At 39.0% G+C, this 20,365-nt stretch overlaps 1 protein-coding gene across 1 annotated transcript in view; it reads right to left on the minus strand.

The window, feature by feature from the left end:
• The window catches only part of DNAH11 (dynein axonemal heavy chain 11), a 335,383-nt gene that overhangs the window by 310,535 nt on the left and 4,483 nt on the right, over window positions 1–20,365 (minus strand). Inside the window, 4 exon segments of the mRNA XM_061198505.1 lie at window positions 3,598–3,809; window positions 6,430–6,529; window positions 7,280–7,469; window positions 7,951–8,147. Of these exon segments, the coding sequence (XP_061054488.1) occupies window positions 3,598–3,809; window positions 6,430–6,529; window positions 7,280–7,469; window positions 7,951–8,147 (699 nt within the window).

The raw sequence follows: 20,365 nt of genomic DNA on the forward strand, positions 1-20,365 counted from the left end.
AATAGCGTTCAATAGTCATGAAACGATTGTACCCCTTGATCAACATCAGGAATTTATATTAAGCCAATTATCCAAGTTAAGGAAAAGGATTTCTGTATAAAGTTGTTTTCTGCATGTTGTTTATAATACAGGAGGCTGGAAGCAACCTAAATATCCAACAACAGCAATAATTTTTCAAGAAGCTAGTAAAAAAAAAAAGAATTATATGATAAAATGCATAAATACGTGTAAGTATTGGAAGAAGGAAAATTTTTAAATGCTGAATTTTAGGGTGATAGAACTGCAGGACTATTTCCATTGTTATAAATTTTATGCAATAAGAGTATTTTACAATTATTCATACACCACATATTAATAGTAATTAGAAATAAAAACTTACATTAAAATATGGAACAAAATGAGTAAGAACTCTGTCAGCTGGGTGACCTTGAGAAAGCTATTTATCTTCTCTGAACTTCAGGGTTTTTTTTTTTTTTTTTAAATACAGAAAGTATCTACTAATAGCACCTATATCATAGTTTTGCTAGAGAATTAAATTCGTAGATTCTTGTAAAGGGCTTAGAAGAATTCTGGCAAATAAGAGGCACTATACAGTGCTTGTTAAATAAGTATTTAAAAAAAAAAAAAGTATTAAAAGTAAGTTAGACAGCAAACGACTGGGGGTGGTGGCAGGTGGTGCGGAGTTTAGCTCTTCAGAGAACCCGGGTATGAAAGTTGACTCATTGCCCATTTTTGATTCCTAACATGTTGGGGCAGATTTACTACAAAGTCCACTTGGAGAACCTAGGAAATCAGGTCGACGGAACCTTTGGACATAAGCCAGGAATAGTAACTAAGGAACAAGAGAAACGACATTATTTCCTTGGGAGCTTGGCAAACTCTGGCCATTGACACAGCCTAGGAGCCGGGGATAATAGGTTTATAGGCTTACAGGTAACCAGGGCTCCTTGCAAGCCAACTACAATAGTGAATGACAACCTTTGAGGTTTCTACACTAACAGGGCTTTGCAGTAAAAGTTTGGATCATTCTCAAAATGAGATGAGGATCCCTCAAAAGGGGTTTGGGAGAAGCGGTGGTCACAGTGGTTAATCCTGCAGTAGGGATCAAAGCCTTTCACATGGAGATCCAAGCCATTAGGACCCAGTGCACTCATTAACAAAAGAGCAAAACTGAGTCTGCACAACAGAGAAACAGAATGAAGCCAGAAGAGATGCTAAAATATAGCAAGGAACAGACCTGTTATCTCCTATCAACAGCTGCAACTATTTTGTAAGGCAAGAGTTTGGAACTAACTTTTACTGAGTCTCTGTTAAATGCCACAATGAGCATTTCATTGAGGTTCTCTCTTTTGATCTTTACAAAAGCCCATGAACAGGGCACTTACAAGCGTGGAAAGTGAGGCTCGGAAAAGTGATTTAACTACTCTAAAATGGTTCAACTTGATCTTTTTTTTTCTCAGCTGTGCCTCACGGCTTGTGGAATCTTAGTTCCCCAACCAAGAATTGAACCCGGGCCCTCAGCAGTGAAAGCGTGGAGTCTTAACCACTGGACCACCAGGGAAGTCCCCTGGTTCAATTAGATTTGAATCCTGGTTGGTCTGAGCCCAAAGCCCTTTCCATACACCATTCCACCTCTTTGGAAGCAGAGAGGAAGACACACATGCACACCTCAATCTCATAGGTAGTCCAGAAACGGTAAACTACACCTCAGGAAACCTGTTCTTTAATTTGGATTTCCCCCTAAATGCTCAAGCAAAGTGAGCAAATGATATCTTTCAAGTTTCCATTAACTCATCTGAAAAAGTATCGGGATTAGAATGGAACACAGTTCCCCAACCAGTTTCTGCTACAACACTGTTCTCTTTAACGTTTAGAAAAGCAAGGTTCTGGGGCCTGGGGCAGCAGAAGCTCCAAGCAGCTTGCCCTGACTATGAGCAGATTTTCAGGGTTCCCAGTCCCCTCCAATTTTACCCCACTGTGCAATGAAAATTTTTAAATTTCTATGTGAGTCATGAGGTGAAAACCACTGAGAAGCATTAGACTAGATCAGGGATTTAGGTCAATCACAGTTGCCCACCCTTCTCTGAGCTAGTGATGCAGGCCTGTCCAAGATATCCTATCTCCCTGGCCACATGATTGTTCCAGGAGTGAAAATAAAACCCATTGGTCCAGAACGAAAAACAAAGTCAGCCTCTTTCCAGGGAAGTTCCTCTACTAGAAGGATATCCACCTGGTGCTACCAAAAGCCACCTTGGTTAACACGTGATGAGAGCCTGAGAATCAAGTCAAACACAAACGAGCAAAACAGAGCTTTGAAATTATCATCTGAGTCCCCTGGAGCAAGCTAATCCTCAAGTCTTTGTACTGTTAGACTTTCCAGTTCACATGAACTTAGACACTTCTCTTTTTCTGCTTCAGTTTGCCAGTTGCAGCTGGAAATGATCCAATTCTCATAGGAAGCGCTCTTACTTAGCAACTCAAAGTCTAAGCCATATGCACAGATTCTGATTCTCTGGCATCTGTTTTACAAAAACTCCTTAGGTGTTCAGACACACACCCTGATATAGACCCTGCTATGGACTAAAGTGTGACACCCTCTCCAAAAAAGTGCCTGTGTTGAAGCCCTAACCACCACTGTGACTACCTGGAGATAGAATCTTTAGGAGGTAATTAAGGTTAATGAGGTCATGAGGGCGGGACCCTGATCTGACAGGACTGTGGTTTTTTAAAAAGAGGAAGAGGGAGATCTTTCCCTCAGTGTGAGGGCACAGAGAAAAGGCAGCTATCTGCAAGCCAGGAAGAACGCTCTAGTCAGAACACGACCATGATGGCACCTGGATCTGGTCTCCCAGGCTCCAAAAATGTGAGAAAGCAATTCCTGAAAATAAAGCCACACAGCCTGTGGTATTTTGTTACGTCAACTCAAGCAGACTAAGACACACACGCCCTCAATAAACAATCACTGGATGATATGCCCTGCAAGTATCTTTTAGCTCTCAAATTATGAAATAGTCTCTGATATTACAGACACAAGAGTAATTAAAGTTCCCACAGGATGAGGAAGCAGTCCAATTTTTTTTTTTTTTAACATTTTGCAAGTTAAGTGAAGAGTAGAGAAACAATTATAAACAAGATTTTTAAAGATCAACCATGAATCAGAATGCTTTCAATATAATTCTACTACTATTTTTGAAGGATCATTTTTTTTCTGCCAGATTCTCTTAACTTACTTCCCTTTCCAAAAGTCTTCCCTCAGCCAGTGTTCCTGTGGAAACCAAAGGGAAAGCTACAAAGAAAGTACTACGTGTGCGTGCCTTTTATTAGAAGCTGCCTTAAATCTCTTTTGAAGAAAGGTAGGATACTAAACAAACAGAATCCAGTAACAACCTGTCCCTTGACTGTATCTGACTTATTTCCAGAGCTCCTTTGCCTTTTAGGATAGAAAGTCATCTGGCCTTTGTTACCATAAAAGTCTTATGAAAAAAGAAAAGGGAAAAAGGTGTTCTGTAGACTGGATTTATTCATTCCTCCTTGATCTCATAAAACCTACCACACGGTAATAATTCTTATTGTTCCTATTTTTTTCATGCCACATACCCGGTCAATGAAGAGATTACAAAACTCTTGCAATAGAACTATAACCCGAACAGGGGTATTATAAAACGTGGAATGACTCCAGATTAGACAGATGGTATGAAATAACGGGGCAATTAATACACCAGTCTGTGGGAATTCCGTCTCCTGGACACATTGAAGGTGTCTCCTCAGGGGTCTCAGGTAAAGTTCCACGTCTTGGGCTTCGAGAAGAGCTGAAAGGAAACCACCGTTAATGTGAGGCAGCCTCTTTTATCTGAAGTCACTTCACAAGGTCAAGAGAACAATGCAAAACAACATGGCTGTACTTAAATGCTGCCTCTTTCTTTTTATATCACTTACCGTACCATTGACACAGGACAGGTTAGGAAGGCTTTAGACACTGTCCGGCTGTAACAACCCTTCAAAGAGAGCCCAGGCGTAGTTACTCACAAGTAAATTGTGACTGAAGACTCACCAGCATCATCACCAGAAAGTTGACTGAAGACTCACCAGCATCATCACCAGAAAGTTAACTCCTCCCACGCACTTGGTACCAGCACAACTGAATCATTTATTATCTCATTCTAGTGTCCTATAAGAGTAACTCACACCATGAAAAATTTTCCATTATATTATTAGCCACAGTGTAACTACTGAAATTGTCGAGCATGGGTGATGAATATATTGTGAACTAGACAGAGGCAATAGTTACGGGATATTGTGAATTCACTAAATGCCACCAATCTGTACACTTTAAAAACTTTTTTTTAATGTTATGTGAATTTTACCTCAATTTAAAAAATTGTTATGCATGGTAGGAATAAGGAATACTTTTTTAAAAAGCTATATATGAAGACAACACTGAAATAGTTATGATTAATTACTGCTTAATCTAATCCAAATTTTCTCTTGATTAAAACTGGTCCTTTTAATGTACCCTAAATGGATCTCCATCAGACTTCATTGTACTCCTGAGGCTACAAATACCTTTGATTAACTGAAAATGGGCTTTATTTATGAAGGTAGGGAATGAAGGAAAGTAAATTCCTTATTTTCTGGTGTTATCCCAAAAGACTCCTGTCAGAAATCAAAAACAAAACAAACTGCCAGACTTTTTTTTTTTTTTTTTTTGGCTGCCAGAGTCAGGTATGCACCCACCCATGTTGCTCTATTTGACATGTAACCAATTAATCTCTCCACCTAACAATAAAGACCTGGGAAGAAAGAGAGGGTCCAGGAACTATTTTTTCCTCAGACGCACTCATGTTTTGAAATTAGTGTGTTTTCAACAACGTTAATTTCAAAATCCAATAATTCCATGTAAAGGTAAAGTGCCCTTAAAATGTGATAAACACTTCTAGTGATTTTACAAAGCCTCGACTAGGTCTTTGGGAGAGCCTTCTACCTCTAACTGAGAATGGCTTTGGGCCACTTGTTCTACTGCAAGTGTTTTCTCCTGAATCTCCAGTTCATATGCTCAAAAGGCTCTGAGGACCCTTTTAAGGATTCATTCCTGGAAAAGTTTTATCCACAGAAAATGTGAATCTTACTACCAGAAAAAATGCAAGCAGCTTCTGTTTATTGAGGGTACACTTACTATGTGCCTAGTACTCTGTGCACTGTATATTTAGGTCTTCAATTCATTGGTTCTCAGCCAGGGGAGGTTTCCCCCCAAGGGTCACTTGGCAATGTCTCGAGACATTTTTTGTCGTCACAATGGGCATGGGGGGAGTGGATAGAGGCCAAGGACGCTGCTAAATACCCCGCAATGCATAGGGTGGTTCCCCACAACAAAGAATTATCCCGCCCAAAACGTCAGCGGTGACAAGGTTAAGAAATGGTGCTCTAATTCTTGCAACAATTATACAACGAAGGTGTCAGTATGCCAAGTTGGCCAACAGAAACCAGGGACGCAGCAAATTTAAGATGTACTGAGTGGATCTGGGATAGAAATCCAGATCTAATGCCCTCTTGTCTTAAGGCCTCTTTTCAAACAGAGTTCTTGGACAAAAGCCTGAAGAGATAGCAAAACATTTTCAAAGTAGATTTTAAGTATTTCCTAACCATCCACATGTTACATAGGAAAAAATTTAAAAATAATTTTCTCATGTTAGAAACAAAAACAAGCTATTGGGCCATGTTATCTTACAATGTTATCGTTTAAAACTTTAGTATCACGGATCATATCCGTATTTGCTTACACATGTCTAAAGAAACAGAAACAGAAATAAAAAAAACTACGGAGGGGTGTTACGCCTGGGCGAGGTTGAAACTGGGTACTGAGAAGATAAGGAGACTTTTCACTTATACAATTTCCTTTTTAAATTAAAAATATCTGTTTATAATTTCTGGTTTTTAACAATGTACATGTATTACCTGTTCAAAATTCAACAAACAAACCCTCCTCTCTGTGCGTTTAATCTTCACCAAAACTTCAATGATGACTTTGCGTTCTTATGAGTTAAATAAATGGTGAATGTTAAGCAAATTCAGAGATTCTACTGGGGAGTCACTGGACTAACTGCAGCCCAAGTGTTGATTAGAAAACCTCCATGCTGGGCATTCAATGAACCTTTGCTAAATACCAAAGGCCTTTCCCCTCCACACACATACACTCTCATTGAAAGTTCAATCTAGAGCCACTTTGGTAGGTACTTACTATATACCCGAAAAATGGTTTAATATAGCCGGAGAATAAACTGCAGATAATTAAGACGGACTTATCATTAGAAGAGTCAAGGGCAGTCATTTCATGAGCACGCTAAGGGTAGAAGGGTAGAGGAGGCTGAGCAGACAGGCAGGAGTCAGATCAGGAGGGACCACTGATGCCAGGCCGAGGAACACGAGTCTTACCATTTTTCACAGCCATGAAGATACCCTTCAAAGTTGGAAAATAGCTGCTCTGCTTATTTTTCAGGATCTTAACCATTTTGAGGACAATGGGAGCCTGAAGCTAAATTGAAAAATATATATATATATGCTAGATTAATGACTAAATAAATGCACTCTGCAATAAAATATTTAAATTATATTCCATTCATGCACAATACACACAGTATTTAATACGAAAGACATACCCGGTTTCAAGTTAAAAATAATTTTTAAAATAATTTTTTTCCTTAAGCCTGTATGTTATTTTACATTTATAGCTCTTAATTTGAATTTTCAAAAAGCCTGTTAATATACATTTTATTATACATGTAAAATATTAACTTTTCCATATAAAATCTGTTTCAGAAAATCTCTAAGAGATAGGTGAACATGTGAATGAATGTCTTAGTTTTTAGAACATTAAACTGAATAACTTCTAATGGTAAACACCAGCAGAGGAACCAGTTAGTTCTTCCAAAGTTGCATCTCTCCACTAGGCAAAATCTACTCCTTTCCCAAATTAATTACATCAACTAGATTAATTAAATCTTACAATCTTCAACATTTCCCTTGGGAACTACTCTTTCTTTGCCACAAAGTGTTTCCAATTACTGTCAAAATAGTCTCAAAAAGGCAAAATTACTTTTAATCCCCATTAATTTTAAGAATGCATACCATACAGAACTTTGGAATAAGAAAACAGACAATTAAGTCGTTCAAAGACAGTGTATTAAACCTTTAACGTTACTGGAAATCATGGCTTTGGAGACCAAATTCTACAACTGACTTTGCTAATTCAGCTGGCAAGCAATTTCTAGGGCTCTCAACTTACTTGATCATAAATGCATGCTAGGTTCTCTCTCCTCATCATCCAGAAATCCAGTTCAGTTTGAGGATTTGAGTGAAGACCATTCAGCAAAGGCTGCACTAAATCTTTTTCTACAATTTCCTGGATTTGATGCGACCATTTAATAACCACTGATTCAATTGCATGGAGTACTGTCCTTTCATTTGGCTCTAGTCTACAAACATTGAAATGATTAAAAATACAAAAATGAATCATTTCATCCAAATAAGGATAGGACTTGAATTTTAATAGCTATTTTATGAATCCATAAGCTAGTTTTCTAAATATAAATACTTCAAAATCAGATCTATTAATTTTATAGTTTCAATTTGAGTTGTGACATTGTTATCTGTCATGGGCATGTCTCTAACATTTAAAATATTGTTAAAGAATCATAATGTCCTCAAAAACATTTTACTAGAAGAGTATTGTTGACATTATGCCAATTGGTACTGCTTGCTTTTTGTACAGTCTGCTTTTAGAAAGAATACTTTGAAAGGAAATAATATATATGGTGTTTCTGTACATTATTTTTTAAAATACGCTGTAGTTATAATAATTCTGATATTTTGCCAACAGTTTGCTGGGGGTATGATATTAAATGGGTGTGTTGGCTCTCCATGTTGATATCCTGTGTAAACCATATCATTACGTACTTGGTCTCTGAACATTTCTGATCCAGGTCAACATTTCCTGCAATAGTGGGAATTGGTAGAAGAGTTCTTCTCAACATTTTTCCCCTAAAAACATGCATTTTATTTTTCATGACTTCTATGTGACGTTCCATGTCTTGTGAAATAAAACAGGACCAGGATTTATGGTTGTTCTTATTAGAAATAATTGGCACTAAAATCTAGAGAAAGAGAAACATTTTAAAAAGCAGTGAAATTAATTTATACATAATGTGCTCCTTCAAAGATTTTCTTGTCACACAAGATCGGCAACAAAACCACCCAATTTCAATTTCATAAATATCCTCCTGTGATATCAAATCTACAAAGAGATGACAAAATCAGTGACCCATTTAGATTTAATCAATTAGACAAATTCTTTCAAAGTGGAAATACTATACTGCTTGTTCATTCATTTACCCATTTATCAAACATTTATGGAGGCTCCCAATAACTTAAACTTTGCATGAAATAAGCAAAATCATGTCAAGTAAGTAAACTGCTTTCTTAATGCAAACTGTGCACATTGGCAGGTATATTAATGTAAAAAATCATCTTGAATCACATGGAGGCAAGAGTAAATTAATCTTCTCCAGCCCTGGGTGACATCCCAGTGGATTAAATTTTGATAGTCAGAAAGATGTTTATTCAATCATATGAACCTTTTTTGAACTCCTTCCACCATTAAGTTGGAAATATCAATGAAATTATATGTGTGAAAACACTCCAAAATTATTTTGTTCCCAAAGCCCAGCATATCTTAAGTAATTAGTAAGAGTCTGTTGAGTTAATGAAGTTGGTCTCTTCTTGCTCCCTCACTCATTTTCAATATGTACTAATTAAACATTTTTCTGACACAATCTGTCCAGACCGTCAGCATTACCTATAAAATTTCCATTAGCTAAAATGCTTAGAAAATAGTTATTCCACCTTTTTAAAGCTGATTTTGAGAACACAACCTTCTAGTTAACTAAAAACAAACTGAAATTTTATTTTATTTTCCAATGGGGATAAAACAAATCTTTCCAAATTGCATTATTATTACAATTTCCTGCTTTGTACCCACTACTTGTTGAACTAGGAGATTAGTAAGGAACAGTGTGTCTTTCATGGAAACAACCTAAATGTCCATCAATAGATGAATGGATAAAGACGATGTGGTAGGGGAGGAGCTTTAAGATGGCCGAAGAGTAAGACGCGGAAATCACCTTCCTCCCCACAAATACATCAGAAATACATCTACACGTGGAACTGCTCCTATAGAACACCTACTGAACACTGGCAGAAGACCTCAGACCTCCCAAAAGGCAAGAAACTCCCCACGTACCTGGGTAGGGCAAAAGAAAAAACAGAGACAAAAGAATAGGAACAGAACCTGCACCAGTGGGAGGGAGCTGTGAAGGAGGAAAAGTTTCCACACACTAGGAAGGCCCTTCGTGGGCGGAGACTGCGAGTGGCGAAGGGAGGTTCGGAGCCTCGGAGGAGAGCGCAGAAGCAGGGGTGCAGAGGGCAAAGTGGAGAGATTCCCGCAGAGAGGATCGGTGCCAACGACCAGCACTCACCAGCCCGAGAGGCTTGTCTGCTCACCCGCCAGGGCGGGCGGGGGCTGGGAGCTGAAGCTCCATCTTCGGAGGTCAGATCCCAGGGAGAGGACTGGGGTTGGCTGCGTGAACACAGCCTGAAGGGGGCTAGGGCGCCACGGCTAGCGGGGAGGGAGTCTGGGAAAAGGTCTGGAGCTGCCGAAGAGGCAAGAGACTTTTTCTTGCCTCTTTGTTTCCTAGTGCGCAAGGAGAGGGGTTTAAGAGCACCGCCTAAAGGAGCTCCAGAGACGGGCATGAGCTGCGGCTATCAGCGCGGACCCCAGAGACGGGCCTGGGACGCTAAGGCTGCTGCTGCAGCCACCAAGAAGCCTGTGTGCAAGCACAGGTCACTCTCCACACCGTCCCTCCTGGGAGCCTGTGCAGCCCGCCACTGCCAGGGTCCCGTGATCCAGGGACAACTTCCCCGGGAGAACGCACGGCACGCCTCAGGCTGCTACAACTTCCCGCCTGCCTCTGCCGCTGCAGGCTCACCCTGCATCCGTACCCCTCCCTCCCCCCGGCCTGAGCGAGCCAGAGCCCCCTAATCAGCTGCTCCTTTAACCCTGTCCTGTCTGAGCGAAGAACAGACGCCCTCAGGCGACCTACATGCAGAGGCGGGTCCAAATCCAAAGCTGAACCCCAGGAGCTGTGCGAACAAAGAAGAGAAAGGGAAATCTCTCCCAGCAGCCTCAGGAGCAGCGGATTAAATCTCCACAGTCAACTTGACGTACCTGCATCTGTGGAATACCTGCATAGACAACGAATCATCCCAAATTGAGGAGGGGGACTTTGGGAACAACGATATACATATTTTTTTCCCCTTTTTCTCTTTTTGTGAGTGTGTATGCGTATGCTTCTGTGTGTCATTTTGTCTGTATAGCTTTGCTTTTACCATTTCTCCTAGGGTTCTGTCTGTCCTTTTTTATTACTTAAAATATTTTTTTTCTTAATAATTATTTTTTATTTTAATAACTTTATTTTAATTTACTTTGTTTTATTTTATCTTCTTCTTTCTTTCTTTTTTTTCTCCCTTTTATTCTGAGCTGTGTGGATGACAGGCTCTTGTTACTCCAGCCAGGCATCAGGGCTGTGCCTCTCAGGTGGGAGAGCCAAGTTCAGGACACTGGTCCACAAGAGACCTCCCAGCTCCACGTAATATCAAACGGGAAAATCTCCCAGAGATCTCCATCTCTACGCCAAGACCCAGCTCCACTCAACGACCAGCAAGCTAGAGTGCTGGACACCCTATGCCAAACAACTAGCAAGACAGGAACACAACCCCAATCCATTAGCAGAGAGGCTGCCTAAAATCATAATAAGGCCACAGACACCCCAAAACACACCACCAGACGTGGACCTGCCCACCAGAAAGACAAGATCCAGCCTCATCCACCAGAACACAGGCACTAGTCCCCTCCACCAGGAAGCCTACACAACCCACTGAACCAAACTTAGACACTGGGGACAGACACCAAAAACAACAGGAACTATGAACCTGCAGCCTGCGAAAAGGAGACCCCAAACACAGTAAGTTAAGCAAAATGAGAAGACAGAGAAACACACAGCAGATGAAGGAGCAAGGCAAAAACCCACCAGACCTAACGAAGAACTAAAGAGCAAACAAACAGTGATGAACAACACAATAAATGAAATTAAAAATTCTCTAGAAGGGATCAATAGCAGAATAACTGAGGCAGAAAAACGGATAAGTGACCTGGAAGACAAAATAGTGGAAATAACTACTGCAGAGCAGAATAAAGAAAAAAGAATGAAAAGAATTGAGGACAGTCTCAGAAACCTCTGGGACAACATTAAACGCACCAACATTCGAATTATAGGGGTCCCAGAAGAAGAAGAGAAAAAGAAAGGTACAGAAAATATTTGAAGAGAATATAGTTGAAAACTTCCCTAATATGGGAAAGGAAATAGTCAATCAAGTCCAGGAAGTACAGAGAGTCCCATAGAGGATAAATCCAAGGGGAAACACTCCAAGACACATATTAATCAAACTATCAAAAATTAGATACAATGAAAAAATATTAAAAGCAGCAAAGGAAAAACAACAAATAACATACAAGGGAATCCCCGTAAGGTTAACAGCTGATATTTCAGCAGAAGTACTGCAAGTCACAAGGGAGTGGCAGGACATATTTAAAGTGAGGAAAGGGAAAAACCTACATCCAGGATTACTCTATCCAGCAAGGATCTCATTCAGATTTGATGGAGAAATTAAAACCTTTACAGACAAGCAAAAGCTAAGAGAATTCAGCACCAGCAAACCAGCTCTACAACAATTGCTAAAGGAACTTCTCCAGGCAGGAAACACAAGAGAAGGAAAAGACCTACAATAACAAACTCAAAACAATTAACAAAATGGTAACAGGAACATACATATCGAAAATTACCTTAAATGTAAATGGATTAAATGCTCCAACCAAAAGACATAGATTGGCTGAATGGATACAAAAACAAGACCTGTATATATGCTGTCTACAAGAGACCCACTTCAGACCCAGTGACACATACAGACTGACAGTGAGGGGATGGAAAAAATATTCCATGCAAATGGAAATCAAAAGAAAGCTGGAGTAGCAATTCTCATATCAGACAAAATAGACTTTTTTTTTTTTTTTTTAATTTTAATTTTTTTTTAACATCTTTATTACAGTATAATTGCTTTACAATGGTGTGTTAGTTTCTGCTTTATAACAACAAAATAGACTTTCAAACAAAGACTATTACAAGAGGCAAAGAAGGAGACTACATAATGATCAAGGGATCAATCCAGGAAGAAGATATAACAACTGTAAATATTTATGCACCCAACATAGGAGCACCTCAATACATAAGGCAAATGCTAACAGCCATAAAAGGGGAAATCGACAGTAACACAATCATAGTAGGGGACTTTAAAACCCCACTTTCACAAATGGACAGATCATCCAGAATGAAAATCAATAAGGAAACACAAGCTTTAAATGATACATTAAACAAGATGGACTTAATTGATATTTATAAGACATTCTATCCAAAAACAACAGAATACACATTCTTCTCAAGTGCTCATGGAACATTCTCCAGGATAGATCATATCTTGGGTCACAAATCAAACCTTGGTAAATTTAAGAAAATTGAAATCGTATCAAGTATCTTTTCTGACCACAACACTATGACACTAGGTATCAATTGCAGGAAAAAATCTGTAAAAAATACAGACACATGGAGGCTAAACAACACGCTACTTAATAACCAAGAGATCACTGAAGAAATCAAAGAGGAAAACAAAAAATACCTAGAAACAAATGACAATGAAAACACGACGACCCAAAACCTATGGGATGCAGCAAAAGCAGTTCTAAGAGGGAAGTTTATAGCAATACAATCCTACCTTAAGAAACAAGAAACATCTCAAATAAACAACCTAACCTTATACCTAAAGCAATTAGAGAAAGAAGAACAAAAACCCCCCAAAGTTAGCAGAAGCAAAGAAATCATAAAGATCAGGTCAGAAATAAATGTAAAAGAAATGAAGGAAACGATAGCAAAGATCAATAAAACTATAAGCTGGTTCTTTGAGAAGATAAACAAAATTGATAAACCATTAGCCAGACTCATCAAGAAAAAAAGGGAGAAGACTCAAATCAATAGAATTAGAAATGAAAAAGGAGAAGTAACAAATGACACTGCAGAAATACAAAGGATCATGAGAGATTACTACAAGCAACTCTATGCCAATAAAATGGACAACCTGGAAGAAATGGACAAACCCTTAGAAATGCACAACCTTCCGAGACTGAACCAGGAAGAAATAGAAAATATGAACAGACCAATCACAAGCACTGAAATTGAAACTGTGATTTAAAATCTTCCAACAAACAAAAGCCCAGGACCAGATGGCTTCACAGGCGAATTCTATCAAACATTTAGAGAAGAGCTAACACCTATCCTTCTCAAACTCTTCCAAAATATAGCAGAGGGAGGAACACTTGCAAACTCATTCTGCGAGGCCACCATCAGCCTGATACAAAAACCAGACAAACATGTCTCGAAAAAAGAAAACTACAGGCCAATAACACTGATGAACATACATGCAAAAATCCTCAGCAAAATACTAGCAAACAGAATCCAACAGCACATTAAAAGCATCATACACCATGATCAAGTGGGGTTTATCCCAGGAATGCAAGGATTCTTCAATATACGCAAATCAATCAATGTGATAAACCATATTAACAAATTGAAGGAGAAAAACCATATGATCATCTCAATAGATGCAGAGAAAGCTTTCAACAAAATTCAACACCCATTTATGATAAAAACCCTCCAGAAAGTAGGCACAGAGGGAACTTTCCTCAATATAATAAAGGCCATATATGACAAACCCACAGCCAACATCATCCTCAGTGGTGAAAAACTGAAACCATTTCCACTAAGATCAGGAACAAGACAAGGTTGCCCACTCTCACCACTGTTATTCAACAAAGTTTTGGAAGTTTTTAGCCACAGCAATCAGAGAAGAAAAAGAAATAAAAGGAATCCAAATCAGAAAAGAAAAAGTAAAGCTGTAACTGTTTGCAGATCACATGATACTATACATAGAGAATCCTAAAGATGCTACTAGAAAACTACTAGAGCTAATCAATGAATTTGGTACAGTAGCAGGATACAAAATTAATGCACAGAAATCTCTTGCATTCCTATACACTAATGATGAAAAATCTGAAAGTGAAATTAAGAAAACACTCCCATTTACCATTGCAACAAAAAGAAGAAAATATGTAGGAATAAACCCACCTAAGGAGACAAAAGGCCTGTATGCAGAAAATTATAAGACAGTGATGAAAGAAATTAAAGATGATACAAATAGATGGAGATATATACCATGTTCTTGGACTGGAAGAATCAACATTTTGAAAATGACTCTACTACCCAAAGCAATCTACAGATTCAATTAAATCCCTATCAAACTACCACTGGCATTTTTCACAGAACTAGAACAAAAAATTTCACAATTTGTTTGGAAACACAAAAGACCCCGAATAGCCAAAGCAATCTTGAGAAAGTAAAACAGAGCTGGAGGTATGAGGCTCCCTGACTTCAGACTATACTACAAAGCTACAGTAATCAAGACAGTATGGTACTGGCACAAAAACAGAAATATAGATCAATGGAACAGGATAGAAAGCCCAGAGATAAACCCACGCACATATGGTCACCTTATCTTCGATAAAGGAGGCAAGCATATACAGTGGAGAAAAGACAGCCTCTTCAATAAGCGGTGCTGGGAAAACTGGACAGGTACATGTAAAAGAATGAAATTAGAACACTCCCTAACACCATACACAAAAATAAACTCAAAATGGATTAAAGAGCTAAATGTAAGGCCAGACACTATCAAACTCTTAGAGGAAAACATAGGCAGAACACTCTATGACATATATCACAGCAAGATCCTTTTTGACCCACCTCCTAGAGAAATGGAAATAAAAACAAAAATAAACACATGGGACCTAATGAAACTTAAAAGCTTTTGCACAGCAAAGGAAACCATAAACAAGATGAAAAGACAACCCTCAGAACGGGAGCAAATATTTGCAAATGAAGCAACTGACAAAGGATTAATCTCCAAAATTTAGAAGCAGCTCATGCAGCGCAATATCAAAAAAACAAACAACCCAATCCAAAAATGGGAAGAAGACCTAAATAGACATTTCTCCAAAGAAGATGTACAGATTGCCAACAAACACATGAAAGAATGCTCAACATCATTAATCATTAGAGAAATGCAAATCAAAACTACAATGAGATATCATCTCACACCGGTCAGAATGGCCATCATCAAAAAATCTACAAACAATAAATGCTGGAGAGGGTGTGGAGAAAAGGGACCCCTCTTGCACTGTTGGTGGGAATGTAAATTGATACAGCCACTATGGAGAACAGTATGGAGGTTCCTTAAAAAACTACAAATAGAACTACCATACGACCCAGCAATCCCACTACTGGGCTTATACCCTGGAAAAACCATAATTCAAAAAGAGGCATGTACCAAAATGTTCATTGCAGCTCTATTTACAATAGCCAGGACATGGAAGCAACCTAAGTGTCCATCAACAGATGAATGGATAAAGAAGATGGGGCACATATATACAATGGAATATTACTCAGCCATAAAAAGAAATGAAATTGAGTTATTTGTAGTGAAGTGGATGGACCTAGAGTCTGTCATACAGAGTGAAGTAAGTCAGAAAGAGAAAAACAAATACCATATGCTAACACATATATATGGAATCTAAAAAAAAAAATGGTCATGAAGAACCTAGGGGCAAGATGGGAATAAAGACGCAGACCTACTAGAGAATGGACTTGAGGAGACGGGGAGGGGGAAGGGTAAGCTGGGACAAAGTGAGAGAGTGGCATGGACGTACATACACTACCAAACGTAAAATAGATAGTTAGTGGGAAGCAGCCGCATAGCACAGGGAGATCAGCTCGGTGCTTTGTGACCACCTAGAGGGGTGGGATAGGGAGGGTGGGAGGGAGGAAGACGCAAGAGGGAAGAGATATGGGGACATATGTATATGTATAACGGATTCACTTTGTTATAAAGCAGAAACTAACACACCATTGTAAAGCAATTATACTCCAATAAAGATGTTAAAAAAAAGATGTGGTATATATATATAATGGAATACTACTCAGCTATAAAAAAAGAATGAAATAATGCCATTTGCAGCAACATGGATGGACGTAGAGATTATCATACTAAGTGAAGTAAGTCAGAAAGACATACCATATGGTATCACTTATATGTGGAATCCAAAATGTAACACAAATGAACTTATCTATGAAACAGAAACAGACTCACAGACATAGAGAACAGACTTGTGGTTGCCAAGGGGGAGGAGTGTAGGGGAGGAATGGACTGGGAGTTTGGGGTTAGCAGATGCAAACTATCATATATAGGATGGATAAACAACAAGGTCCTACTGTATAGCACAGGGAACTATATTCAACATTCTGTGATAAACCATAACGGAAAAGAATATGAAAAAAAAATATATATATAACTGAATCACTTTGCTGTACAGTAGAAATTAACACAACATTGTAAATCAACTATACTTGAATAAAAATAAATTAAAAAAAAAAAAGAACTAGCGTGTCTTCTATGAGCTCCGTGGGTTAGGTACCTCGATATCAGAACTGCCATGAAAGGCACGTTTTTGTGTCGTGTGGAAACACAGGAGAAACACCCGTCTCTGGCCAGGCGGGTTATTAGGGAAGACTTGCCGGGAAACTTGCTACTTGGTTTAAATCTTTAAGATGAACGAGCAGGGCAGGCAGAAAACTGAACACTGATGCAAAATCACTGAGGGCTGCAGGCGTAGGGTTCTGAGAAAGTTCCAGTCTGGTCTGCCTGAAACTAGAGCCAGCACCCCTAAGAGGCGGGGCTGTGAGAAATGCTGGGAAGGTTCATAAAGAGCTTTGGAAACCAGACTGAAGAGTTTAGTCTTACTGGGCTGAACATGCACTGACCCACTGAAAAACTGCTTTCTAGATTAAATTCCCAATAGCAACAGCTTTTTCTAAAAGTCAGGGTTGAGGATAATTCTGGTTCTTCAGCATTTCTAATTTACTGGATACTGTTTCAAACCTTCACTCTATTTACTGTTCTGTGACGAGGCCAACTTCTTTTAAAATTAAATATGTGTGTCACAAGCTGTAGATAAAATTGTTAGGAAATTCTGAGCCCCATGCTTTGTAGAGCAATTAGGCGAGCAACAAGGGTATCTCCATGAACATCATTTAGAACAAATTGACCTGGGATGTGCTCTTTAATGACAATGAATCTTGTTATCAACAAGCTATATACAAAGTAATTCAATTAACCTGGGGTTTTGTCTTCAGCTGTAAATTTTTTGGTCTAGGTTTTGTGACTTATAAGAAAAATCCGTGAACTTTCTCTGAACCAAAATAATTTGGACATGTTTACTAGGAGATATACAACTACAGATAAAAGAGCCATGGTGCCTTTGCTAGAGTTCTCTTTACTCACCTTTCTTTTATCTCTTTTTAAATCTGGGGTGTTTCTTTTTACGGTGGTTCTTAAATCAGTAGAGACTATTACCTGACAAACACTTTCAAAGTACAGGAGCCTGGTCCTCTGCCAGACTTCTTAAACTGAAATGTCTAGGAATGGGCCCCAGACACTGACTACAAAAACCAAATCATAACTTTCAATCCTGGCTTGATAAGAATTTACTACAATTATTGTTTCTTTCAAGATTTGGGTCAACATAATACTTAAAGAAATAACTACATGACATTTTTAATACTTTTGCTAATTATATAATATAGTTACAAATAATAATGTTTAGGGACACATAATAATGTTGAGCAGCAGATCGGGAGTAAAATTTCGGAGACGCCGGATTTGAGATGTCTATTACACAGCAAGTGCCATGTCCGTAAGGGCAGTGGAAGTCTAAGCTTGGAGTTCAGGAGAGAGATCAGGGCTGGAGAGAGAAGTTTGGGAGGCCCCAGCATATCAACATAAATTACTGTTAATCAGTGTATATCTGAGTCAAACTTCAAAGACTATACAACACTGAATACAAGTGAGAGTATATTAGGTCATTAAACGAGAAAAAATAGTCAAATGACCTTCCCCATATTCCTTTCAAACACTTGGTCCATCCCTTCTTTATTCTACCCCAGTTAAGAACCACAGCACTGGAAAACTACCTCAATACTTTTCATTCCAATCACTACCTCAATAACACAGTCCCTCCTCGCTCCTTGATTGACCAATTCACCAATCCCTGCATTAAATGTTTTTCTTCTTCATATACAAAGTACCCAGAAAGACAGAAGTTGTTTAGCTTGGAATGCAAGTCATAAATGACCATTTGATTTCAAAACTTTCCACTGAAGCCTGTCCTGATAAAAACCTTCACAGAACGTGCCTTACTGCTACCATCTTCCAGTAAACACACGGATATGAGTTTGGTGGCAACCATCCGGATGAAAAAGTTACATAGGTGTTAATTTTCTAATCAGCCTCTCCAGCTTTATTTCTCACCACCCTCTAGCTCTTCTCCCCCAATCTAAACGTATTAATGCAGTCCATTTTTAAAAATGCCATCTGCATTTCCTCACCTCTGTGCCTTTGCACTGCTTCTCCCTTCCTCCCTCTCCTACATCTAGCTATTGCTCCTGTCCTTCGACACTATGGGGACCAAGTAATTTACCATACAACTGAGGATGCTTTAGAGAGTAAAAACAAGCAATAAAAATTAGCAGATGTTAACTGATCTGTAACAGGAGGAAACTGGAACCGCCCCCAAGCAAACCAAGACCTATAATCATCCTATTTGAGACTCCCCACCCTCACTGCCAACTCTGTAGGTGTCACAGCATCCTGCTAAAACCACTACATCCACCGCATCATATCACTGTTAGCTCACACTGCATGCTTTCCTATGGCAGAAACGTCCTAACTAATTGCCAGGTGTGTTCAGTCACTGGCACCAAGCAGATATTCATTAAGTTTTGATTAAATGAACAAATGACAACTATGGGCTTATGTAGCATACAATTTCCCACAAAGTGTCCTTTTCATATAAATGTCCAAAAAATTCAAATGGAGATAGCAGAGATCGTACACCAAATGCTTTTTCTCTAAAGAAGTATCTTGCAGCTTCAGTGTTTTGTCTCTTATAAGAACAGGCTATCTTTAGCCCTTATTTAACCTTCATTCGTTTAACAAGTACTTACTTAGATCCTACTATGTGTCAGGCAGAGTCTTGTGTGTTTGGGACTCATCAGTGAGCAAAACAAAGATTAACAGCTGGGACTACTATAAGGTAAGTAAAGCACTCACTTTGGAGCATAAGAGGGCACCAAAAGAAAAAAACCCAACAAACCTCAATAATTGAGATGAATAATATTTTTAAATATTTTTAAAGTAAAAGCTAATCCAAAAATGATGAATAAAATATCAACATTTTTCAATAAAGACAGGATGAGTATTACTGACCTTTTGCCTCAGCCTCCAATATGACTTGGCCTGGCACTGTTAGTGATCCTACTTTTACTTCAAGTGTCGATTTTTTTTGCATTAATTTTTATTTTTTAAAATACTGCGTTTGGGAATTCCCTGGTGGGTCCAGTGGCTAGGACTCTGTGCTTTCACTGCAGAGGGCCCGGATTCAATCCCTGGTTGGGGAACTAAGATCTCGTAAGCTGCGTGGCACAGCCAAAATAGTAATAATACTGCCTTAAATTATTACTCCTCTTGATTACTGGGTTGTTTTTGTTTCTCCCCACCTCTCTGGAAGTTTTGTTCTTGAAGTGGGTGTCTCACTTGCCTGACCCTAAGTCCCTGCCCTTCAAAGAAAGATCCCTGCTCACCTGGAGGGTGACTTCAGGGAGAAGAGATATCTGAGCAAAAAGACTTGCAAGACATGAAGGGGTTGGCTGAGTGGATTCTGGGGAAGATGAAGAAATGGCAAGAGCAAAGGCCCTGGGGCACCAGTGTGCCTGAGACAATTAAGGAAGTGCAAGGAAGCCATGAGTTAGCAATTAAGATGAGTTGAGAGGTCATGGGGAGGTCAGATCACAGAGAATTCAAACCCATGCTTTCATCCTTTAACAATCTTAAGAATCACCTGTGCTTCTTGGTCCTGATTTAGCCGCTCTGGGGCGGGGCCTGAGATTCCACAGTTTTAACAAGTTTCCAGCTGATGCTGATCCTGTTGATTCACAGCGAGCAACAACGCAAAGTCTAGACTGCTATAAGCTCTTGGCCCTTACTC

The sequence above is a fragment of the Eubalaena glacialis genome, chromosome 8, assembly GCF_028564815.1.
Source record: "Eubalaena glacialis isolate mEubGla1 chromosome 8, mEubGla1.1.hap2.+ XY, whole genome shotgun sequence".
Taxonomy (NCBI): Eukaryota; Metazoa; Chordata; class Mammalia; order Artiodactyla; family Balaenidae; genus Eubalaena; species Eubalaena glacialis.